This window comes from Geotrypetes seraphini, chromosome 3 (genome assembly GCF_902459505.1).
Source record: "Geotrypetes seraphini chromosome 3, aGeoSer1.1, whole genome shotgun sequence".
NCBI classification, from domain to species: Eukaryota; Metazoa; Chordata; class Amphibia; order Gymnophiona; family Dermophiidae; genus Geotrypetes; species Geotrypetes seraphini.
Window position 1 is genome coordinate 196,096,693 of NC_047086.1, and position 26,336 is coordinate 196,123,028.

A 26,336-nucleotide genomic window follows, 5' to 3' on the forward strand; every position below is an offset into this window, starting at 1 on the left:
AAATAAGTAAATGATACTGAGGATTAAGGTCATGCTTTGAAAATGAGTAAACTGTTACCTCACTTTTCTGTGGCTAGCATTAGGGGGGGGGGGGTTGTGCTAATTTCTTTTCTTGTGCTCACATGAATTACTCACATCATTTTCTTGTTTTATTAAAGGAAATGAATTGTGGGCAATCTAGACCAGTGTTTTTCAACCGCTGTTCCGCGGCACACTAATGTGCCGCGAGATGTTGCCTGGTGTGCCGTACGGTGCAGACACTGATTAGGCCTCAGGCCGGGTCTGGCACGCGCTCCCATGAGACTCCCCCGGTCCCCGCTGCTGTTCAGTTTCGATCTTCTGCTCTGACGCAACCGGAAACAGGAAGTTGCAGCAGAGCAGAAGATTGAACACTGAGCAGCCGCGCGTGAGCGGCTCTTTGGGAAAGCGTGCATGTCGCCGAAAAACAAAACCTACAAACTAAGGTGAGGCGAAGGGAGAGAGCTGGCTAAACAGTAGGATCGATTGGGCAGGCGAGTGGTGGCTGCAGGGACCGTGCGATCGCTCGTGTTCCCGGCTCAAATTGGAAGGAGTGAGTGAAAGGGAAAAGGATTCTGGGCCAAAGGGATGAAGACGGAAAGAAAAACCCACAGCAGGAAAGAAAGGGAAGGACAGGCAGGTGAGCCAGATGCTAAAAGCAGGGGGGGGGGGGAAGAAAGAGGGAAAAAAGCTAGATGGGGTTGAAAAGAAGAGACACACTGGTATGGAAGAGGAAGATAGGGGAAATCTGGACACAGGAAGGTAACAGAAAGAGGGGAAATTATGTGCATGGGGCATAGGGACAGAGACATAAAGGGGACATGCCATGGGGATGGTATATGGACACAGGGGGGGGGCAATGACAGATACATAGGGGAGATATTAGAAATGGAGAAAATAGGAGCACAGAAGCGAGATGGTTTGTGGGGATGGGACAGGGACCGAGCTCGCAGGCTCCAGAGGCTTGCACAAATTACATTGTAACGTGCCATGAAAATAAGAGGGAGGAAGGTAGATAGATAAGCCACGTGAGAGGAGCTGAAGGGTAGTAGAAAGGAACAGATGGTAAAGGAGGGAGGGAAGGGTGGTGGTGGAAAGGAATAGGACAGACATTGAAGAGTGTGGAGAGGAACAGACCCCGAAGGGAAATGTGGAAGACAGAGTGGGAAGAAGACAGATGCCAGACTATGGGGGAGCGGAGGGAAGAAGATGGGTGCTAGACCAATTGGGGGGGGGGGGTGAAGGGAGAGGCACAGTAACAGCAAATGGAAGACGTAGAGAGAAGACGCACAGTGGATGGAAGGAATTGAATGAGAAGATGTGGAAAGCAGAAACCAGACAACAAAGGTAGAAAAAAAAATTATATTTATTTATTTATTTTTTGCTTTAGGATAAAATAGTATATTAGTTGTGTTGATAAAAATTTATAAACAAAGCCCTGCCAGCTGAACATCTCTTTCTCTAGTTCAGCAGCAGGAACTTTGATTTATAAGAAAGGAATAAGCTAAATATTACAGTACTAAGGCTTATATGGATGCAGCGGGGACGGTGACGGGGCGGTGAATGGGATGGCAGTGGCGGTGACGGGGCGGTGAAAGGGATGGCGGTGACGGTGACGGGGCGGTGAAGGGAATGGCTGTTGACGAAGAGCTACGTGTGTGTCTTTCTTCGATTCCAGCCAGAATATCAGCTTTGTGTTCAGCCAAACAGGCCCAGGTTTCTCACTGAATAAAGTATTTTATTTTTATTTTTCCTCTAACTCTACTTTTCACTTCTCTATTACCCTCCAGGTACTTTAGTTAGATTGTGAGCCTTCGGGACAGTAAGGGAATTTTTCAAGTACCTTTCTTATTTCTAATCTTAATGTATATTTTCTGTAAACCGCTTAGAACCTAACGGATGTAGCGGTATATAAGAAATAAATTACATTACATTACATTACATTACATTTATAATTTTTCACTATTCTGTTTACTTAATATTTCATAATAAAGTAATTATAAAATACTTTCTTTGTGTTTATTTGATTCCTATTCAAGAGAATTACTTTATATATAGTCAATATAGGCACAGAGTTAAATTTTTTAACATTTTCTAATGGTGGTGTGCCTCGTGATTTTTTTCATGAAACAAGTGTGCCTTTGCCCAAAAAAGGTTGATAAACACTGATCTAGACAGTGCAAAGGGGGAAAAAAAACCCAGCAAGGGGAGGAGTTGCAGTTCAGATGTTGCCAAATGCAGGGTTGAGAGAGCGATGCCCCAACTGTGACTTAATGGTCCAGGTGCTCAAATGCAGAAATTTATATATGATGCCAACACTATTTATGCCCAGAGTATACATTTGATGTTGCAGATAAACACATTTAATATGCATAACCCAAGATTTGCATATTGTGATGTATGCATAGGCAGAGCTTCTCCAAGTCTCAAAACCATTTATGCACAGAATATATGATTCTGCAGCTAGCACATGCCCAAAGCACTAGTATGTGCATATATTTCAAATAGCCCATTTATCCAGATTATTCTGGGAGGGTGGTGCTGGGGTCATCAAAATTGTTGGGGGTGACCAAGAGGCCGAAACATGAATTTGAGAGGGTAGGGCATATACTATCCAAGTTTCCAAGTTTCCCCTACCTTTCTCTGTGAATAGATCCCACGTGTCTATCCCATTTGGGGGGGGGGTGTCTCTGCTGCTTCATGGCACATGTCTATTACGAACGAACATGCAACCTTCTTAAAGCACCTGCCGTTTCTTTTTGGTTTTAACTCCCTTTCCTTATGTCTCTCGTCTGCATCTTCTTCTGGTTCTAGAAAATGAAGGGCGTGCCTGTGGCCACAGGGCTTGGCCTGCTGCTCCTGCTGATGGCAACTGGACATGGAGAGAAAGACACAGACAATGGTGAGCATGTCATTAAAAAATACTTTGACGAGACCTCATTCCGCCTGCTAGTACAATCCTCCATCCTTAGCATACTAGATTACTGCAATATTATTTACTTGAGCTCCACGAAGAAAACCATTAGAAGACTCAAAATGATCCAGAACACTGCGGTCCGCCTCATATTCGGCCTGAAAAAATGGGAACATGTCACCCCTTTCTACCACAAACTTCACTGGCTACCCTTTGAATCCAGAGTCCTATTCAAATTTGCCTGCTTCTGCTATAAAACAGTATTTGGCCTATCCCCAAGCTACTTAAACCCTCACTTCTATCTGAATCACATAAACAAGTACTCCCGCAGAATTCAACTCTTCGCCTTCCCCTCCCTAAAACTATGTCACTACAAAAGATTCCTTGATAAAACTTTTGCCTTCCAGGCTGCCAAACTGAACCCATGGCTAGCCCAAATTGTCCTTGAGGCCCCCACCTACCTTGGGTTTAGAAAATCTCTCAAAACTCACCTATTCCATGGACAAGACACCTAACACCCCTCTCCAATGAACAACAATCTCCTCCTCCCCCCTTCCACCTCCTTTCCCAACCTACCCACCCCCTCCCCCCCCTAACCTACCCCCCTCTCTTCTCCTAACTTCATTCTACCTCCTTGCTCCAAATATTGTTCAATTGTTTTCGAACCACGTATTATTTATTGCTTGCCTCTAATATTGTTCAATTGTTTTTAAACCACTTGTAATTTTTTGTTAATCTAATGTAAACCGCCTAGAACTCCTTGGGTATGGCGGTATACAAAAATAAAGTTATTATTATTATTATTATTATATTGGTGACTGAGGGCCCGATTCTCAAAACTACAGTCGGCCATTAGCATGCATGTATTTTAGCGGCCGATTATTAAAACGGCTTTACCGTGGTCTTTTCCGAGTTTTCTGGCAGTCTCCGATACTGCCATGCACATGAGGTCCAGTGGCACAGTAAGGGTGAGCGGCACCCAGGGCGCCCCCTGCTGTACATGCGCCACCTTCCCTTTCTCCGTACCTTTTTAACTTCTCGATGTGAGCAGCATGCCCACGTTGGTGTCGGCTCGCCCTTTGATGTCACTTCTTAGGTGTGGGTCCCGGAAGTGACATCAAAGAGAGTGATGATGTGGGCAGCAACCTCGTGCCGTGGAAGTAAAAAAAAAAAGGTTTGGGGGAAGGCAAACGGCCTGTGCGTGCAGCAAGGAGAGGAGGGGCGCGGAGAAGAGGAGGGGTGATTCGCCCTTACCAAGACAACACCTGGGGCAGATTGCCCCCCCTTTCTACGCCACTGACGAGGTCATTACTATTAAAATGAGCACTCCGAGCGATTCTCTATAAGTGCCAAGTGATCCTCTAACCTCAAAATTTGCCAACAGGACTGAGCTGTTGTTGTCTTACTTTCTGATCAGTGCCTGGGCGCTGATTGGCTCAGGCACTCACAGGAAAGTAAGGCTCGACAGCTCAGGTCCCCCTCCCCACAGTGGCATGCATACACCCTACACGCAATTGTCAGCACGCCTGTGTCGGAGCGCTTTTGTCCTGCACTCAATTGATGGGTCACCGATGTTACAAGTGCCAGAATTAATGTGCAATTAATTTACCATATAACAATCTGGAAATCACTTGCTATTTGCACAATGATCAAAGAGGATTCTCTTGCATTAGATTATATATTCTCAATTTTCAGATACTTGGTGGAACACAATTTGCTTGTATTGGAAGTATGAAAAAGTAGCCCAGTTAGTGTCTACATTCACCATGACTCTCAGATACAGAAAAAAAAAAGGATCTATATAGGTTATTAGATGACTGGAATTACATTATCTGTATCTGCAGTTGAATGTGTTATTTTGTTTATTTGCCAATGAATAAAGATATTAAAACAAAAAAAAAAAGAAGAAAATCCAGATCACAATGGGAGCTATGTGAATCGCTGATCTGTAATGAGTAAGGGTAAAAGACATACATTTGATATACCACCTTTCTGTTTAAATTAATTAATTAGGATTTATGCACTGCCTTTTTGAAGGAATTCACTCAAGGCGGTATACAGCAGGAATAAGTCAAACATTAGCAATAGACAACTACAGCAGTAAAAAATATTCTAATAACAATACAAGGTATGCTACTATTTTATAATTTCTATAGCACTGAAAGGTGTACGCAGCGTTGAACTTGCATATTTAACATGTAATAGACAATACAATAGCCAAAAAGCAGACTGTGGAATACAATGTTCTTGAAAATGTTGTTTATTGTAACATCGAGTTCAAAATTCAGGCAATTACATCCACTCTAAGAGCAAAAAGACCCGGTTGGTAGCGGCAGGACCTGACACGGTCTGGGTTTCGGTTCAACAAAACCTTCCTCAGGGGTCCAGGTAAAAGCTCACCTAATTTAAATATTTAGTAGGATGTATGCACCGGTTAAAATTCTGAAAAAAACCCACTTAAAATCAAATAAAAAGCTCCTTAGATGTGGGAGATGCCACGAATGAGAAAACGAGAGGCTGCAGTGCTGTAGCTACAATATTATATATTGCAATAAACAACATTCCACTTTTTTGCTTTTGGTACTCCTTCATTTACTGTATAATTTTTTGGGCTTTTGTTGTTTATCCATAGACATTGCAATGTCAACTTAGTATGCAATAAAACATTTTAATAGACAGCATAGGGTGTAAGCAAAGATGGAACATATAGATCAGTGTCTCTCAAACTTTTTTTTAACTCTGGCACACTAAACGGAGCAAATGTTTCTCGCAGCACATTATAATTGGAATTATAAAACTGCAAAACCCCCAAAAATTAAATGTGAGAGTTACACTTCTCCCTCCGAGTCCATAGTCGCTGTGATTTGGGATTAACAGACCCGTGAATACAGAAAAACCGCAAATAACTTTTTCATGTGTTATTCGCTGTTTTCTATTAAAAACCATTGTGAATATGGTGAAACCGCAAATAACATGGTGGGAGACCTGGCCTGTTCCTGAAAGAGAGGCAAAACACGGTGAAGAAAGTGCTGGGAATCAGCGATTTTCTCTGTAAACGCTTGGAATCAGCAATTTCTCTATGCAAGCTCATGTAATTTGGGGGGGAGGAGCCTGCAAGCTAAAAACCACAAATAATCGAAACCGCGATTGCTGAAACCGCAAATACGGAGGGAGAAGTGTATTTATTTAAAGTTCTATAAGCTATGTATGAATAATTGTAACAATTGCTAATCAATGTGATGGATGTGCTTGTTTTTGAACACAAATTAACTCAAAATGCAGCTCAATAGTCACATTTTATCATCCACCATCTGCCATTCTCTTTTTTAAAATTATTATTATTTAATTTCTCTCAGAACTGAAAATCCAAGTTTGCAAACGGTAACAAAGTCTGCTTTGTTGTTCAAGTTAGGATAACTACTGCATAACAAAAATAAAAATAAAATTACTTGCCGTTAGTTTTCAAGGACCAATCACGTCAAAGAATGATGCTTGTCTGGGCGGTTGTATCCTTACCCACGCAGATGCTCATAGCATTGACAGACTCTTGTGTACACAATGTACATGTCATCTATTCTAGTGTATACTTATGAAGGGGATTTTTTAAAATGAAGTAAAAATCTGGAATCTCTTCAGGGCACACAGTTTGAGAGACACTGATAAAAGACAGATAAGATAGAGTAACAGGAGTAAGAAAATAAGGGACTAATTTACATATTATATACAGGTTCTTTCTATGTTCCTTGCTGGCTAACAATCTAACCCCTTCTTCTACGAAACCGCGCTAGAAGTTTTTAGCACAAGGAGCACAGAAAGCCATGCTGAATGGCCCGCGCTGCTCCCGATGCTCATTGAGTTCCTATGAGCGTAGGGAGCAGCGCGGGCCATTCAGTGCGGCTCCCCGCGCTAGAAACTGCTAGTGCAGTTTTGTAGAAGAGGGAGGTAAGTTTTTGTACCTGGGTAATGGAGGGTTAAATTAGATAGTGGTAGGCGCTTCACCACCACCTAACTTAAGTGACCAAACCTACCTTAAAAGTCCCCAAAACAACAACAACAAAAAAAATGTAGCCGCCTACCAGCGCCTCCCGAACCAGTGCCCTAATTGTGGCCACAGAGGCAGCTGTTGAAGAAAGTGAGGCTAATGCTGGAAACGACCTTAGGCGTCCTCAGGCGCCTCCTTAGCCGCGATTCACAGCTACCACAGGTGCCGGAAGCGTAGGCCTTCAAAGCCCTGGCCTACATGTCTGGCGACTATGTTTGACATGGCTGTGATTCTGCAACCAGCACCGGTGCATGATTAACACGCGACCAGCGCCGGTTTTGGAGGCACCGGCCGATACCTGCGCCGGCCCTATGTGACTTGGCTTGACTTCCAGGGAGCCACAGTGGGAATCGGTCTTGTTTCCTCTGATTCTCAAGCCACTGTGCTAACCATTAGGCCAGTGATTCCCAACCCTGTCCTGGAGGAACACCAGGCCAATCGGGTTTTCAGGCTAGCCCTAATGAATATGCATGAGAGAGATTTGCATATGATGGAAGTGATAGGCATGCAAATTTGCTTCATGCATATTCATTAGGGCTAGCCTGAAAACCCAATTGGCCTGGTGTTCCTCCAGGACAGGGTTGGGAACCACTGCATTAGGCTACTCCTATACTCCTGTAAGAGGGTATAAACCAGGGGTGTCCAACCTGTGGCCCGAGGGCCGCATGTGGCCCCGTGAAATATTTTGTGCGGCCCCGGCCAAGGGCAATGCAGTGTTTTCCTCTGCTGCCCCTGGGTGTTTACTGTCTTGCTGGATCCCTCTTCTGTCTTGCTGCAGCGTTTGTGCGGCCCCAGAAATTTTTTTTACAGCCAATGCGGCCCAGGAAATGCCAAAAGGTTAGACAACCCTGGTTTAAACAAAGATAAAAGAGAACAAGGGAATGGATTAGGAAAGATTCAGCGATCTGCTTAGGCCACTATTTATTTGTTCAATTTTCTCTGCGGTTCTCCCAGGAGAGCTCAGAACGGTTTACATTAATTTATTCAGGTACTCAAGCATTTTTCCCTGTCTGTCCCAGTGGGCTCACAATCTATTTAATGTACCTGGGACAATGGGGGGATTAAGCGACTTGCCCAGGGTCAAAAGAAAAGAGCGTCGGTTTGGAGCCAAACCAGGATGGTCTCGGGACTCAAGGAGCTCCCATACGAGGAGCGATTAGGGAAGTTGCAGCTCTACTCACTCGAGGAACGTAGAGAGAGGGGAGATATGATCGAGACATTCAAGTATCTCACGGGCCGCATCGAGGTGGAGGAAGATATCTTCTTTTTCAAGGGTGCCGCGGCAACAAGGGGGCATCCGTGGAAAATCAGGGGCGGGAAACTGCACGGTGACACTAGGAAGTTCTTCTTCACTGAAAGGGTGGTTGATCGCTGGAATAGTCTTCCACTCCAGGTTATTGAGGCCAGCAGCGTGCCAGATTTTAAGGCCAGATGGGATAGACATGTGGGATCTATCCGCAAAGATAAATAGAGAGGGTCATTAGAGTGGGCAGACTTGATGGGCCGTGGCCCTTATCTGCCGTCTATTTCTATGTTTCTAAACCTCAGGGTGCTGAGGTTGCAGCTTTAACCACTGCGCCACACTCTCCCCCACTAATTTCTTGCTTGTGTAATGCTCCCTTGCAGGTCCCTGTAAACCCAGTATCTCCTGTAAGGAATGTATTCTGACTCACCCTAGCTGTGCCTGGTGCAAGGAACGGGTAAGTGTCTGCATTCATAGTCATAGCTTTGGTAACCTGCTCAAATGGAAAACTGAATGGGTCATTTGGCCGGTGTCAGGTCAAAAGCGCGCCGGGACAAAGGCGCGCGCAGACAATTGAGCGCAGCGCGGAGGCACGCGCCGTAGAAAATTACTGTTTTTAGGGTTCCGACGGGGCGTGGGGGGGAACCCCCCCCATTTTACTTAATAGAGATCGTGCCGCGTTGTGGGGGCGTTGTGGGGGGTTTGGGGGGTTGTAACCCCCCACATTTTACTGACAACTTCACTTTTTCCCTGTTTTTAAGGAAAAAGTTAAGTTTACAGTAAAATGTGGAGGGTTACAACCCCCCAAACCCCCCACAACGCTGGTGCGATCTCTATTAAGGAAACCGGGGGGGCTCCCCAACAAAAACCCCCGTCGGAGCCCCTAAAAACTGTAATTTTCTTTGGCGCGCGCCTCCGTCTTGCGCTCAGTTGTCGGCGCGCGCCTTTGTCTTTCGCGGGGTTGTCTATGAACCATTTGGCCTGTATCTGCCATCATGTTTCTACTGTATGTTTCTCTTCTCTCACCTGCTCAAATGTTTCCAAGCTGCATTCACACCATGGTACAGCTCACCCAGGAGCAGCAGAACACCTTTTTGTTTGTGGGTGCCCAAGCTTTGCCCCAGTCCCCACCCTATAATAATAGTACTAATTGGCATTCTGCTCATAACTCTCCGATATTTCCTTATATTATCTCTACGCTGAATGTTCATTCTTTGACCTTTAGACACAATTACAGGCAATTTACCTTTCTCTAGTTATTCTGCTTATAATGTAATACTAAGCAAAAATGTGAACTAGCTAATCACACTCAAGTTCCTACCATAGAAACTAACTCTGTATCATCTGATATTGTAAATTTTGTATGAATGATTATGTAATATTTAAGGAAGATCTTTTTTTTCTTTTGTATCATCTGATATTGTGATTATCTAAATTTATTTAAAAAAAACAAAAAACAATCTCAATGAACAATGCATGCCCAAGGATTTTTTGAAAAAGGAAACAACTCAGACATCCATACCTATGGCACATGAGTGGACGGTAATAATTAGATGATGGTATCTATCATCGATCCTACGAAAACCTTTTAATATTTATAATTTATTTTAATTCTTATTTTCTCTCTATATTAATCGTGACTTGTGTACTATATTAAAAAAAAAATTTTTTTAGCTTAAGCCTTCGTAATATCATAAATCAAAACCAGAATCATACACCTAGACAGCCTAAAAATTGACAAGAGCACTTCATTCATGTATACATAAGAGCACGTTGTAATACAATTGGCAACAAAGTAACAAAATAGCAAACCTTTATGGTATCGTGTATCATTGTGTATATGGTATCGTGTCTCATCATGTATATGGTATCAACACAATAAATCTGCTATCAGTCGTATTGTAAAGAATAACAAAATTCTAATAAAGATAGCCACTTAACTCAGGACTTGGAAAATAACAACTGAAGCTCCTTCATTAATCTTAACGGGGAAGCAAAGCCACGCCAAAGATGAAGGCTGCTACTACTGTGTGAAAGAGTGATCTGACGGGACCCGTTTCACCATAACAGGCTTCTTCAAGATAGATTGTTAGCCATTGGTTTGTTTTTTTCAAAGAATCCGGCAATAGGCATGGGCAGAAATCAAACACACTTAAAGTCTTACCCTCGCCTTATATGTTTTTACTCCTTCCCTTTACCCACTCCTTTGTTTTTATTGTAACTGACCCATTCTTTTCCTTTCCTTTCCTTATGTTTTTAATTTTGTTAATTTGGCTATGTTTGCAAGAGGATGGGGTTTTCAGAAATCCAGGACTGGCTCAAAATCTCCCTCCTGGCTCAGGAGAGTTTCACAGCTTTGCCTTCAGCTCAGTGACTGCACTTCTGTACTCCCTCCCCTTCTCCCTTAATTTCTTTTCCCTGGGTCCTCCTGACTTCTCTTATTTATTGATTCACCCCTCTCCACCCCCCACCCCCCACACCTGGAATGCTTCCTATATTTCTTAGTGTGAACAACTTTCAGTTGCTATTTAGAAGAAAATTTTGGCACATGTTTCAGAGGAGAAAAAGGAGGGATTTCTGACACCTCATCTGTTATCTGCCTGGATCAATTCTGTACAAAGCCATACAAACAACATTATCTAGTCGAAATATAGTTTTCCTCCAAGTATAAGGCAGATGGCCATATTAGAGTAAATATTCATCCAGTAGTGGTTAGCAAATTTTTTTTTTTTTTTTTTACCATCAACAGCTCTATACCTGGATGTTCAATACTAGGTCATGTCCTGACACCAGCATTAAATATTCAGATATGTGTGAACAGACAGAACATATTCATGCTGATATTGAGCCCTTAACTGGTTAAATTAAACCAGCCAAAGACAGGACTGTTATTTATAAAGTCCTATTTGATGTTAACATAAAGGTTGAGTATCTGCACTTAACAGTCCTTTTACTAAGCTGCAGTAATGCATGTTTACTGCACCTTAAAATGGCCTGCTGAGGTGTGTGTCAGGTATTCCACAATCTATTTTTCTAATAGTCTCATTCCCAGTTTCTGGTTTCTGCTTTCCTCTGTCTGTTTTCTCTTAACTATTTCCAGGATCTCCTATCCATTGGCCATTCTCTCTCCTCATATCTTCTTCCTTTTCTACCCTATATCCATCTCTAACATTCTGCTTCTCTGTCTACTCAGATTTTGCTCCTCCTCCTTCTTTTTTTTTTTTTTTTTAAATTATCATGTTTATTGAGACAAAAGACAACTCCTCCTTCTTACCATTCTGCCTTCTTTTTTTCGTTTACTGCATCTGCCTATAGCTTTCCCTTGCCCTTCATTCTGACCTTCCTCGTCCTTCTCCTTACCATCCCCAGCTTTTTATTTCATTGCCTTTCACTAATTTACCTCCCAATTTTTCTTTTGGTTTTTTTTGAGGATAGGTTCAATACATTTTTATTAGAATTTTCAAATAATAACAAATGATGAATAACAACAAGTGATAAACAAAATAGATTACAACAGCAGTTCTTAAAACAATATCTTTTACAATAAAAAAACAACCAAAAACCAATATGCTTATAGTATTGGCTCTAAAGCCAACCTGTATTAACACAAGAAACTAACAGCATGGATGTACATTACCATTTAGAGAAATAATAATAATATTTATTTTAAATGTGATATGTCGCTATATTTTATGAGAGGATACCAAATATTTTTTAAAAATATGCAAGTAACCCTTTTTTCCGCAAACACTCTTTCATATTTGGCAGATAGACTTACCAGATTCCACCATTCCATGTATTCAATATTTGAAAAGTCCTTCCAGTGAGTAAAAATTATTTTAATAGCTAAGTTAAGTAGAATTCGTAATAATTTGGACTTTTCATCTGTAATTGATGCTTTTATGGAAAGACTATCCACCATGATGATATTTCTGGTCAATGGCTCATGAATATTAACCAAAGAGCAAATGGAAACCCAAACTCTTTGCCAATATATCTGTAATAAATCACATTGATAAAGTAAGTGAACCCGTCTCCTTATTGCAAGAACCTGTCTCCTTATTGCAAGACCAATTTTTCAAGCTGATATCCTATTGTCTCATTTCTATAAACCCCCCTCACAAAGGTTCTAATATATTCACGGTTTAGAAGCCACTCCAACTGAACTACATAGTCCTGACAAAGCTTGCAGACATTTATTCATAGGCCTGACTACTGAGGAGAAGACAGAAGGAGCACTTTTCCCTTTAATGTTCCGTTTTCCCATCCTATATAATAAAAGGCTAACTCGCGCATGCGCACTCCTATTTGTGTGCTTCCATGATCTGTAGTTCCGTGGCTGCATGAGTGCGCATGCGTGAGTCCCCAGCCTTCTTCCCAGCCTACCTTGGCCGTCAGCAGCGGCGGCGGCTCATCTCCTGTGGGGACCTGATGTGTGCTGTGTCCGTCCGTGGCCGCGGCTTGAGGCGTATGCGCCAGTTAGGTGCATCGGGTGGCAGGAGCGGCGCTGGCGACGGATGGCAGAAGGAGGGCTCATGGTCCTGCCACCCCTGTTCACAGCGGCCTGCACGTCGCCGATTCCCCCCCTTCCCGCAACAACCGCTACCGCTCCTGTTCAAAACGGCCTGCTGAGGTTCGCGATCGCGTCAGAGGGAACATGCTACCGAGTTGGAGAGCAGCCTGCGAGGTTCTTTACAGCCGGCCGCGAACCTCAGCAGCCGCTTTGAACAGGAGGATCAGCCACCACGAGGATCGTGAGAAGAGCCGCCGAAAAAAAAGCTTCAGCCGCAGCAGGCCAGCACACGGGAAGGGAAGGGGGAGGGGTCAAACGGAGCAGGGCAGCTCACAGTAAGAGAAGGGTATGGGGGGTGGGGGAAAATGCTTCTACTGTTTCAGCAGGGACCTGGAGGGGAAGGGAAATTCCGTTGCTGCTTCTGCAAAGGAAAGTGGTTGGGGGGGAGAGAAGGGAATGGGGGGGTGGGTGGGGGAAAATGCTGCTACTACTTCACAGGGATCTGGAGGGGAAGGGAAATATCACTGCTGCTTCTGCAAAGGAAAGTGGGGCGGGGAGAGAAGGGAATGGGGTGGGTGGGAGAAAATGCTGCTACTGCTTCAGCAGGGACCTGGAGGGGAAGGGAAATATTGCTGCTGCTTCTGCAAAGGAAAGTGGTGGGGGGGGGGGGAAGAGAAGGGAATGGGGGGTGGGTGGGGAAAAATGCTGCTACTACTTCACAGGGATCTGGAGGGGAAGGGAAATATCACTGCTGCTTCTGCAAAGGAAAGTGGGGGGGGGGGGAGACAGAAAGAAATACAGACAGACAAAGGAGGCTAGGGAGAGAGACAGACAGAAATAAAGACAGACAGGGGACCAGAGAGACACAGAAAGAAAGACAGACAGACAAAGGGTGCCAGGGAGAGAGAGAAAAAAATTGCAGGAGGGAGAGAGACAGAAAGAAAGGAAGAAAGAGACAGGAGCAGGGAGAGAGACATAAATAAAGAAAGACAGCCAGCCATATATTCTAGCACCCGTTAATGTAACGGGCTTAAATCTAGTATTGTATAACAAAAGGTACAAACACTTACCCACAGACAGTATACCTTGGATCCAGTGGCTCCAAGGGGCTTCAAGGGGCCTGGTTTGCTCCTTATGGCATGCCCCTTTGGCTACGCCTTATAGCCATTCATGCACCACACAGCATGCTGTCTTTTAACTTCTAGATTGGTTCTGCTGTGATGATGTCAGTGGGACTGAGGTTGCATCGGGAGTGGATATTCTTCTGTCACAACAAATTGTTACCAATGAAGGCTCAAAATGCAATTGTAAGTAGGCTTCTATCTTCCCAAATGCTCCTCAGAATACACTATCTTTGAATTCCTAAATCATTCCCACTGATATCAGTGGGCCCGTTGTACCAGGAGTGGGTATTCTGCCATGACAAGTTAACAACCAAGGCTCCAAATGCAGCGGTAGGCAGGCTCCCCTCCTCACCATACATTTATACTTCTGTTTAAATTTATGCTGATATTATGGCATAAAAACATTTGAAAATTATCTCTACTTTATTAAAATGTGCAAAACATGAATAGAAAGCTATACTAAAATTACTGACATTACCCACAGTCAGTAATTAACCTATAATATTGTCTGTAATCAGAGAATAACAACATGTAAAAATATATAAAAATAACAATAAACTATTAATAATAGTCTGATAGAATATACCGTGATAATGATCTCTTAGGATCTTGCTAGGTACTTGTGATCTGGATTGACCGCTGTTGGAGGCGGGATGCTGGCCTGGATGGACCTTTGGTCTTTCCCAGAACATAACAATAGCCTTGCTGAGTCGGGCAGGTGTTCCATCCGGCCCAGTGTCCCACATTAACGGTGGCCAATCCAGGTAATAAGTACCTGGCAAAAACCCAAATAGTAGCAACAAGTCATACTATCGATCCAGAGCAAGCAGTGGCTTCTCCCATGTCTGTCTCAATAGCAGACTATGGACTTTTCCTCCAGGCATTTGTCCAAACCTTTTTTTAAAACCAGCTACGGCTACGTTAACCGCTCTTACCACATCCTCTGGCAATGCATTCCAGAGCTTAACTATTTTCTGAGTGAAAAAGTATTTCCTTCTATTGGCTTTAAAAGTATTACTCTGTAAATTCATCGAGTGTCCCCTAGTCTTTGCTGGAGTAAAAATATCGATCCACTTGTGCCCATTCTGCACCACTCAGGATTTTGTAGACTTCAATCATATCTCCCCCTCAGCCATCTCTTTTCCAAGCTGAAGAGCCCTAACCTCTTTAGTCTTTCCTCATACAAGAGGAGTTCCATCCCCTTTATCATCTTGGTTACTCTTTTTTCAACCTTTTCTAGTGCTGCTATATCTTTTTTGAAATAAGATCAGAACTGAATGTAGTACACAAGGTAAGATCGCACCAGTATAACATTCTTAGTCTTGTTTACCATCCCTTTTCTAATAATTCCTAGCATCTTGTTTGTTTTCTTGGCTGCCACCACACATTGGGCGGAAGGTTTCAGTATATTGTCCACGATGACACTCAGATCTTTTCTTGAGTGCTGACCCCCATGATTTGGGTTATTCTTCCCAATGTGGATCACTTTCCATTTGTCCACTTTAATTTCATCTGCCATTTGGCAACACTTGTGTTCTTAAAAATATAGAATGTGTTGCAAGAGAATGTCGTAAGAGTGGTTAATGTTGCTGGTTTTAAAAAGGTTTGGATAAGTTCCTGGAGGAAAAGTCCATAGTCTACTGTTGAGACAGACATGGGGGATGCCACTGCTGTAGCATGGAATGCTGCTACTATTTGTGTTTTTGCCAGGTACCTGTAACTATAAAGGCCTATTGTAAGCTTTATAGAAAAATCAGAAACTTTGCCCTGCTCACAATTCTGAATATTATCTCCTTTCTCTTGTTGGCCTTTCCTCTCCCTGAATACCATGCATCCTTTTTCCATTGCCTTATTGATCTGCTTGCATGCCCATTATATATAATTATTGCCCGATCCTGCTCTTCATTTTTGGACAGAACTTCACTCTATGTACTTTATTAGTCCCTTGAGTTGTTTTAGCCCAAATCCATGCTTCTGCATTTTTTAGTTCTAAATCAGGGGTAGGGAACTCTGGTCCTCGAGAGCCATATTCCAGTCGGGTTTTCAGGATTTCCACAATGAATATGCATGAGATCTAATTGCATGCACTGCTTTCAATGCATATTCATTCGAGAAACCCTGAAAATCCGACTGGAATACGGCTCTCGAGGACCAGAGTTCCCTACCCCTGTGCTAAATCTTAGCTGCGTTACTTTAGATCAGTGGTTCCCAAACTGTCGTGACTGTTGCTCCTTCTTCATCTGGTAGAATCTAGGTTCCTGGCCATATAGGCTTCATTTTTCTCTTTGTGGGCACCTCCTGTGATCTCAGCAGTCGCCAGCACTCCACATATTAGCAAAAAAAAATGCATACATAGTGGAGCAGGCAGGTGGACGAGGACAAGACTGGAAGCAGAGGAGCAACTTCAGTTGGAAAGCATCGTGTCTGTCCTGGCCTGCTCGGAAAGTCAGAAGTGGAGGCAACCAGAAGCCAGGGAAAAAGGGGAGAGACTAGTTATACTTTGTTCTTCTCCTGTTCTTATTTTTTTTTATTGACTCTTTTGGATATGTTCACTGTATCCCTCTTCCTTTACCCCCAACTTGCCTGCCTTGGCCCCTGTGAGTCCCCTCTTTGAAAGTTATTGGAACTCGACGACATATGTTTTCAGTGATAGCTCCGCAGTTTTGGAACGCCATGCCTCAGCATTTAAGAGAGGAAAATGACTTGAGTCATTTTAAAAGTAACTTAAAGAATTTTCTTTTTAAAGATGCTTTTAATCTTTAAATTATGTTTAAACTTTATATTAGTTTTCTTCTTCGATTGCACTTTTCCCTCCCTAGTGTTTTCTCCATACATGGTTCTCATCTGTACTTTAAAACACTGCATTATAGTTCTGTTCCCTCTTACCTTGTGAATTAGTCGGTCTGCAAGTCTATTTGTCCAATCCATCATTTAAAATTTTAAATTGCATGTCTAAATATATATTTATTATCTATATATATAAAATCGGAGGTATGTATGTGTGTATGTATGTATGTATGTGTGTGTGTGTGTATGTGCCGCGATCACGCAAAAACGGCTTGACCGATTTGAACGAAACTTGGTATGCAGATCCCTCACTACCTGGGATGATATGTTCTGGGGGTCTCGCGGCCCACCTGCACACGTGGGCGGAGCTACAAACATAAAATCAGATTTCACCCATTCATGTCAATGGAAAAAATGTAAAAAGCTGCCATTCTCACAGTAATTCAAAAACGGCTTGACCGATTTGAACGAAACTTGGTATGCAGATCCCTCACTACCTGGGGTGATATGTTCTGGGGGTCTCGCGGCCCACCTGCACACATGGGCGGAGCTACAAACAGAAAATCAGATTTCACCCATTCATGTCAGTGGAAAAAATGTAAAATGCTGCCATTCTCACTGTAATTCAAAAACGGCTTGACCGATTTGAACGAAACTTGGTATGCAGATCCCTCAGTACCTGGGGTGATATGTTCTGGGGGTCTCGCGGCCCACCTGAACATGTGGGCGGAGCTACAAACAGAAAATCAGATTTCACCCATTTATGTCAATGGAATAAATGTAAAAAGCTGCCATTCTCAATGTAATTCAAAAACGGCTTGACCAATTTGAACGAAACTTGGTATGCATATCCCTCACTACCTGGGCTGATATGTTCTGGGGGTCTCATGGCCCACCTGCACACGTGGGCGGAGCTACAAACAGAAAATCAGATATCACCCATTCATGTCAGTGGAAAAAATGTAAAATGCTGCCATTCTCACTGTAATTCAAAAACGGCTTGACCGATTTGAACGAAACTTGGTATGCAGATCCCTCACTACCTGGGGTGATATGTTCTGGGGGTCTCGCGGCCCACCTGCACACGTGGGCGGAGCTACAAACAGAAAATCAGATTTCACCCATTCATGTCAATGGAAAAAATGTAAAAAGCTGCCATTCTCACAGTAATTCAAAAACGGCTTGACCAATTTGAACGAAACTTGGTATGCAGATCACTCACTACCTGGGGTGATATGTTCTGGGGGTCTCGCGGCCCACCTGCACACATGGGCGGAGCTACAAACATAAAATCAGATTTCACCCATTCATGTCAATGGAAAAAATGTAAAAAGCTGCCATTCTCACAGTAATTCAAAAACGGCTTGACCGATTTGAACGAAACTTGTTATGCAGATCCCTCACTACCTGGGGTGATATGTTCTGGGTGTCTCCCGGCCCTCCTGCACACATGGGCGGAGCTACAAACATAAAATCAGATTTCACCCATTCATGTCAATGGAAAAAATGTAAAAAGCTGCCATTCTCACAGTAATTCAAAAACGGCTTGACCGATTTGAATGAAACTTGGTATGCAGATCCCTCACTACCTGGGGTGATATGTTCTGGGTGTCTCCCGGCCCTCCTGCACACGTGGGCGGAGCTACAAACAGAAAATCAGATTTCACCCATTCATGACAATGGAAAAAATGTAAAAAGCTGCCATTCTCACAGTAATTCAAAAACGGCTTGACCGATTTGAACGAAACTTGGTATGTAGATCCCTCACTACCTGGGGTGATATGTTCTGGGTGTCTCGCGGCCCACAACTCTATGTTGCTTGCTCAAGGGTGGGTTCACCCAAGAATTTATATGTTCTTGCTCCAGGAGGTGAAACTAAAATTGTTGTTTATAATCACGTTTTGCGTTAGTTGTATTGTATTCATTTTGTCAAATATTTCACATTATAATTTGAATATTGTACTTTTTATTAAGCTGTAAAAAAATAATTTCATTCACCACTATAAAGTATCTTTATTTGAATCCATTTACAGTGTTATTGCTATAATTAAATACCCGTGCAACGCCAGGGCATCAGCTAGTTAAATATATTTATTGATTTTCAAATCATATAATCAAGAATAACTTGTACAGAAAGCAAGATTAGTAATCCTACATAAAGCAAGAAACACTTCAACAACATTAAGATCATTTATAACCAGGGGTCTCAAAGTCCCTCCTTGAGGGCCGCAATCCAGTCAGGTTTTCAGGATTTCCCCAATGAATATGCATGAAATCTATGTGCATGCACTGCTTTCAATGCATATTAATTGGGGAAATCCTGAAAACCCGACTGGATTGCGGCCCTCAAGGAGGGACTTTGAGACCCCTAATTTATAACTAATATGCTCAAATCCTCAAATTATAGGATTCCTTAGCGAGAACAAAGAAAAGAATTGAACAAAATGAACACTCTTACACTTAAAGTTAGCTAGAGGGCTGACTGCTGGGATTAATCAATAGTCTTAGGGCTTATGATTTTCTGCCTCCAAACGGGAGAGCGCTAAGAAGGAAGTCAAATGACTAGGTTCAAAGAAAACATATTTAACTGTTCGGTGATGCACTATACACTTACAGGGATGTCGTAAATAAAAGGTAGCACCTAAGGATGTAACACCTGGCTTCAACATTAGAAATTCTCGACGACGCTTTTGAGTCTCTCGTGATAAATCAGGAAACATCTGTACTTTAAAGCCCATAAATTATTTTTGTCTATTTTTAAAGAATAATTTTAACAACCAAACTTTATCAATAGAGAGGGCTACTGTTACAATCAAAGTACTTTGTTCTACAGCATCTTTATCAGATTTCTCCAATAACTCCGATACATCCAATTGTCCTTGGTCCGAAGACCTATTTAACGATTTATTCTTGTTAGGTAAATAATAAACTCGTGATAAAGGAGGTATTGAATCTTCTGAGGCCCCCAAAACTTCAAGAAAATCTCTCTTAAACATTTCTCTACGTGATACCAATGGTAGCTTAGGAAAATTAATTAATCTTAAATTGTTGTATCTGGAGTTATTTTCCAAGTTCTCCATCTTTCTCCTAAGATTTATATTGTCTTTCATTAGAGTATCCTGTAGTTGTTTAGATGATTTATTTCCTGTTCAAGGTTCTGAACAGAAGAATTAGAGGCAGTCAATTCGTTTTTCAATACTTTGAGTTCAGTAGAATGTTGAGACAGTTTCCCCTCTATTAACTGAAGTTTGGGACTTATGGTCTTCACTAGTCCGGCCATAAGATCCTACAGTGAGTCCAGAGTTACTTCTGAGGGTTTTTCCAAGGAAATTAAAGAAATAGAGATGTCATAGTGCTCACCATCCAGTTGAATTCCTTGTCGCTGTCCCTGAAGACTTATTCGCCTCTCCTTAGTTGATTTTCTCTCAGCTTCTTCCAAGGAGCTCATTTCATTATGAGTTCCTATCAGCAGGCTCTGCGCTGGACTACTTGCCTCAGGGGAAGGCAAAGCCCCGACATCCGGGGTTTCCATACCCCTTGGAGAGCTGTTTAGCTGAGTCTGCGGGGACGGCGCCCTAACGTTGGGACTTAAGGATGTTTCCAATCCCGGAGGAACTACCACGGCCTCGCTCACACCGCTATTCCTCTGCGGGCTCCTCTCCGACACCAAAAAAGCTCCTTGCATCCGTCTGAGGAGCTCCCCAATATCACCGGCTGCGGGGGTGACAGTGGGCCGCAAGGCCTCTCCGTTTAGACATCGGGTAAGTAATAGTTGCCTGGAATCTATTAGAAAAGTTGTATTGGAGAGACAATCCTCAGAGCGGCTTCTCAGCACATCCAGCCTGACGCCATCTTGGATCTAAATATATGTTTATATTTTTATCAATTTTGTACTTCGCTTAGTAAAACTAAATAATCGCTTCATCAAACTAAAATAAAACTTGAAACTTAAAACTGCTTCTTGACTTGGGCCTGGGAGGCAATGCTAGTTTGCAATTCTTCCTTTCTGGCTTTCTCTGGACTAATGTGGTGTTGGGGTTATTTATCTTTTGTGCATTATCCACTGTGAAGACCCCTTGTTGTATTCCATCTATGCCCCTCCCATCTTGGGATGTTTCTTTTGGTTAATTGTACTCTAATACATACATTATGGTCGGTTGACTCTCAAAGACTGGTACTTCCTTAACCAAAAATGGCTCATTATGAATCAACTCGTAATTCTGCTTTTTTTTTTATCTCTATTCTTATGGAACGACCTACCACAAGTTGTTCAAAGTGAACTATCATTTCCAAAATTTAAGTCTATGTTGAAAACTCTTTTTTTTTTCAATTTAGCATTTAATTTGAGGTCATTTTTAGATTCTCAGTGGACATGAGAAAACTACATTCAGGAGACCACAACAAAAAAGAGGGTTTTTTTTTCCTCTTCAATATTTAGGGCTCCTTTTACGAAAGTGCGTTAGGGCCTTAACGCACAGAATAGTGCATACTAAAATGCCGCACGCACTAGCCGCCATCGCCTCCTCTTGAGCAGGGGGTAGTTTTTCGGCTAGTGCATGCTAATAACGCTAGCGCACCTTCGTAAAAGGAGCCCTTGGATTAGGTCTTTCCCACTGATAATGACATTCTTTTCATGTTTCAACTGATTTTCTTGTGTTTTGTAAGCCGCATTGATCTATTGTAAACTGCAGGATACCAAATTTTAATAAACATAAATATACTACTGTTAGATAAGTTTGGGGATGGAAGACCCAGCACGGAGATCAAAGCATTCATCTTTCATATGGCAATACTAGGTACTTAACACCAAGTCACTACATACGAAATATACACTGCTATACTCTTTAATTAGCTGTTCGTAAAGCTTCACTTGATTGTATTTACAGTTTCTTTTATTGTAAACCGCCTAGAAGTCGCAAGATTGTTGGCGGTATATAAGAATAAAGTTATTATTATTATTACATTGGCTCTTTGGTTTTTCCTTGCTCATTCGCTGCTAAGTGACATTACTGGATTAGACCTGAACTTTACTAATTGTCAAACTTTCCTAGACAATTCTCATTGCATCAGAATGCACATGCTGTATATTGGTACTGATATGATTAGTTGTCAGGCAGTCTATAAATAGGTCTGTCTATCACCAGCGCTAATTGGGAAACTGCAAAGAAACTCTTCTGACATGAAAGCGATTCAGGAAATGTACCATCTAACCATTTCCTTCCTTTGAACATATTATTAGATAGTGGTTGTCTCTGCCAACATGCTTTTGCTCCTCGTTATTAAAGTGAGGCCTAGCAAACCTGTCCTAACTGGTAATCATTATCCACAAAGAAAGCAGAATTATATATGCCAGAATGCATTGTGATGGAACCATAGGATTGTTTTAAGCTCATGAATGATGTGCCTTGCTCTCCTTGCAAGATTGTGGGACTGATGCAGAAAGCTTCTACCATAAAATTAGCAAGAAAAAATACTGCAGCATGCAGTAAGCAAAAAGCTTGCCTAAAAGTTCTCCTTCATGTCAGTATGTGAGTGACGATTGGCTCATGCACTGACATGAAGGGGGACATTTAAAATAAAATTTAAAAAAGTAGTGGGTCTTCATTAGGGGTACCCCCATCCCCGTCGCAACCAACTTGAACCAATCTAAATGGAACCAACACCCTTCCTGACAAGGCAGCCAACCCCCCTCCCCCAACAATCTCTGGTACCCTAGTGCATAGGTTCTCAGCATGCAGTATGTGTACCTCGAGGGGTATGTGAGGCCTCTGCAGGAGATACATGGTGTGTATTGAGAACCTATGCGGTTCCTTTTTTTTTTGCCTCTCTCCCACTACCACACTCACCGCTGCTGCTGTTTCCCCAATTTTCAGCATCTCTCCTCTCTCTCCACCTTCCATGCAGTGTCTTTTCTCTCCCCTCACATTTTCGGTACCCCCACCCCCACCTAGCCACCACTGCAACTTCTTCAAACCAGCAGCAGCAAAGCAAAACAACTTTCAACAGTCATGTGGACCCAGTCTTCAAGAGCGCCTTGACAGCTCTGTCTGTTCCCCACTCTCTTCTGACATCAACTTCTTGTTCGGGGGCAGAGGACTGGCAGAGCTAACAATGTGCTCTTGTCCATGGAGCCCCAGTACGGACAGTGAAAAGTGTAGTGTCACTTTAAGCTTTTAGACTACCTGCACTGCGCATGCACCTTCCTGCCCAATGCCAGCTTGCGAGGTTGTTAGATTTTTGTTTTCTGTGGAGTGAAGAAGGCGTATCTCTTATTATCCTGTCAAGTTGGCTTATTTATTTATTTCAGTATTTACTGTACAGTATACACCACTTATAACCTAAGTGGTTTACATACAGGTGCTTCAAACATTTTTCCTATCTGTCCCAGTGGGTTCACAATCTAATGTACCTGGGGCAATGAGGGATTAAGTGACTTGCCCAGAGTCACAAAGAGCAGTGTGGGATTTGAACCCACATCCTTAGTGTGGTGAGGCTGTAGCTCTAACCATTGTGCCATACACTCCCCATTTTTAAAAAAACTTTATTTAGTTTTTAATGCCAACAAAAAGTGCAATACAATTTACATACAAATAATAATAATCAAATAAGCACTTATAAACAATCAGAATCTATACAAAAGATAAAAATGTCCTCCCCCATCCATCATTACCATCAGGAATAATACCAAAACAAAAGATTTACCCCCCTCCTGCTCCCAGACCCCCTGGATGTGTGGGTGCAATACAATGGAAAATAAAGATAAAGGGCAACTATAACAAATCTACAAAAGACGTCAATGGACCCCAAACCAATTTGAATATCTTATTATGCCCCCAGAAAGTCAGCATTCATTTTCTCATACTTATAAGTTAAGCATAAGCTTGCCCACCACAAAGGAAAACTAAGGTGATCCCAATTCTTCCAATTTATTTATTTATTCATTCAGTTTTCTATACCATTCTCCCAAGGGAGCTCAGAACAGTTTACATTGTGAGTAATCATTTGCATGGCACTCCCCATTTTTTTCTTTCTAAATATTTTCAAGTACTGTATATCCGTTGTGTACTTTTCTTTAAAAACAAAGAAGGGAGAGTTACCTGAGTATGAGGTGATGTTTTGAGAGACTGTTTCCTTGCCACTGAGAATCAGTGCTCTGAACAATATCAGCAGAGGTGATGATTTTGGGTGCCGAATCTTGGCGGGCACCTGTGGAGACAGACACCCATACGTCATTGAGGTCCTACACTTGAGAGTGAAAAGGACACTGCGACTGACTATCAGTGGAGAGTTACCTGAGTGTGAGGTGCTGTTTTGAGGAACTGTTTCCTTGCCACTGAGAACCAGTGCTCTGAACAATATCGGAAGAGGTGGTGATTTTGGGTGCCGAATCTTGGCAGGCACCCGCGGAGACAGACACCCATACATCATTGAGGTCCTACACTTGAGAGTGAAAAGGACAGCGTGACTGTGGTGCGCAGCCGTATGGCGTGGCCAAAGGGGCACGCTAGACCCCTTGAGAGCCCCTTGGAGACACAAGGTGACATAGAAGACACTTGGAGCCATTATTTCCAGGATATATATGATCATTTTATTTATTAACGCTGATGGGGAAAAGAAAAGTGAAGGCAAAAGTTTCAACACCTATAGCAGCTGGTCCCATGGATAGCCACCTTTTGTCTCTTAGTGCCGTTGGAAAAATTGCGGGCGCTGATTCGTTATCAGAGGTATTGCTCAGCCTCTTAGAGCCAACTCCACCTCCTCCTCCAAATACATCTGTTGGTTTGGATCTGATAAATGGATCTGTGGTCTTATCGGGGCAACTGGTTTCTCCTCTATTAGTTTTTTGAGGAGATGCCAACAGCTATATCCTTTCAGGAGGAGGCTTTGGTTGCACGAGAAACCTGAGAGGAGCCACAGGAAATTTCCCTTAAAGATTTGTGGATGATTACTATCAGGGTTGAGGGGTTATTAAAGTCAGTGGTGACTCAGAATATAAAGTTTTCTAAAGAAGTAGTGCATAAGTTAGAAAATATTGACTCCAACTTGAAGGTTTTGGAGGAACGTATTTTAACAACTGAATCTCAAGTTTCAACCCTACAAGTTGTGTCTTCTTCATTTGTTAAAGATTCACATATTATTCACACTCGATTTGAGATGATGGAAAACATGTTACGGGCGAAAAAATCTGTGCCTAGTCAATTTCCCAAAGACTCATCTATTGATGTCAGAAATTTTGTTGCGAAAATACTTTAAAGAAATCTTGGGGTTGCTGACGCAGAAACTTTGCCCATAACAAATTTATACTATATTCCACAGAAAAAAAAAAAGCTTCTGCGGAATTAGGAATAGACCAGTTAGAACCAAAAGATTTTGATGTGACCGATTTCCTTGAGGACTCACAAGATATGATTCAAACTAGGTCAACTCTATTGGTGACTTGCGCGAGAGAGATAGATAAGTCCTTAATTATGAAAGCTTATTTTCAAAATAAACTTGCAAAATTCTATGGAGATAAATGTTCTAATTTTTCCTGATGTGGCTAAGGTAATCCAGTTAAAGAGAAAAACATTTCTAGTTTTAAAACTAAGGGCTCCTTTTACTAAGCAGCGGTAGCATTTTCAGCGGGTCCTGCAGATTAGTGCACGCTGCCCCCCACGCTATGTAGAAAAACTAATGCCAGCTCAATGGAGGCATTAGAATCTAGCGCGCGCTAAAACTTCTAGCGCAGCTTAGTAAAAGGAGCCCCAAGAGTATTGGCCCTATAAGCCACATTTTACCTGAAGTTTCCATGTAAATGTCTTGTGAAATTTAAAGAATGTGACTATATATTTTGGGATTCTGTACAGCTCAAACAGTTTTTGCAGCTTCATGAATCTAGTAAATAGTCTCCACTTGAATTAAATAGAATTGGAGTTTAGAAAAGTATTTTTGCACCATTAATAGTTGATCATTGAATCATGATTATTTTGATGTTTATTTCCTAAACTTTATCAAGATATCTTCTCCTGTAATGTGGGCTAAAAGAAATAGTAGTTAATGTTGATTTAAGGGGACAATTTTCCTTATTCTTTTGTTCTGTAAAATCCTTTCTTTATTATTATTTGTATAATGATAATTTCTAAATTTGAATATTTTTTTTTTAAACACCCAATGAAGAAAAGTAGAAAGGAAAAGAAATGTTGGACTTTTTTTTTTTTTCGGTGTTAGCGACCTTTACACAAATTTCCATCCTTCGTTCCCCTGTGATCATTAATGAATTTTTGGCCTTATTTCTACTCCACCCTGACTAGTCCTCTCTGACGGGATCTGATTGGATCTGACTTCAGAGCTATATATTAGAAGAAGACAACACTATTGATGAATGTCAAAATTTTCTTCTCTTGTTTCTTTTTCTTTATTTCAGAATATTAGGTCTGGAGTCGGACTTCCAGCGACTGTGACTTGGTACCAGTAGACATCGATACCACCATCTAACTGCATCAGTGGCATATTAGCATCGAGTTTATCTGATGCATGCCTTTCTGTTGCCAATGTCTAACCACTTCATGGGCTTATTTGCATCAATTATTCATACATGCCTTTCTCAGCGGAGATGCATCACAGTTGACAGTGCCTTGCCAATTGAGCATCGAATCTACTTGATGTACAGCTTTATGGCTGATACAGGTTGTCATTCTGAAGCGCATCACCTTTTC

General features: G+C 42.1%; 1 protein-coding gene across 1 annotated transcript in view; it reads left to right on the plus strand.

Annotated features, from left to right (window-relative positions):
* ITGB7 (integrin subunit beta 7) overlaps window positions 1-26,336 on the plus strand; it is a 130,720-nt gene that overhangs the window by 31,799 nt on the left and 72,585 nt on the right. Inside the window, exons 2-3 of the mRNA XM_033936223.1 lie at window positions 2,833-2,920; window positions 8,601-8,674. Coding sequence (XP_033792114.1) covers window positions 2,836-2,920; window positions 8,601-8,674 — 159 coding nt within the window. The 5' untranslated portion in view covers window positions 2,833-2,835. The remainder of the gene's footprint in view (window positions 1-2,832; window positions 2,921-8,600; window positions 8,675-26,336) is intronic.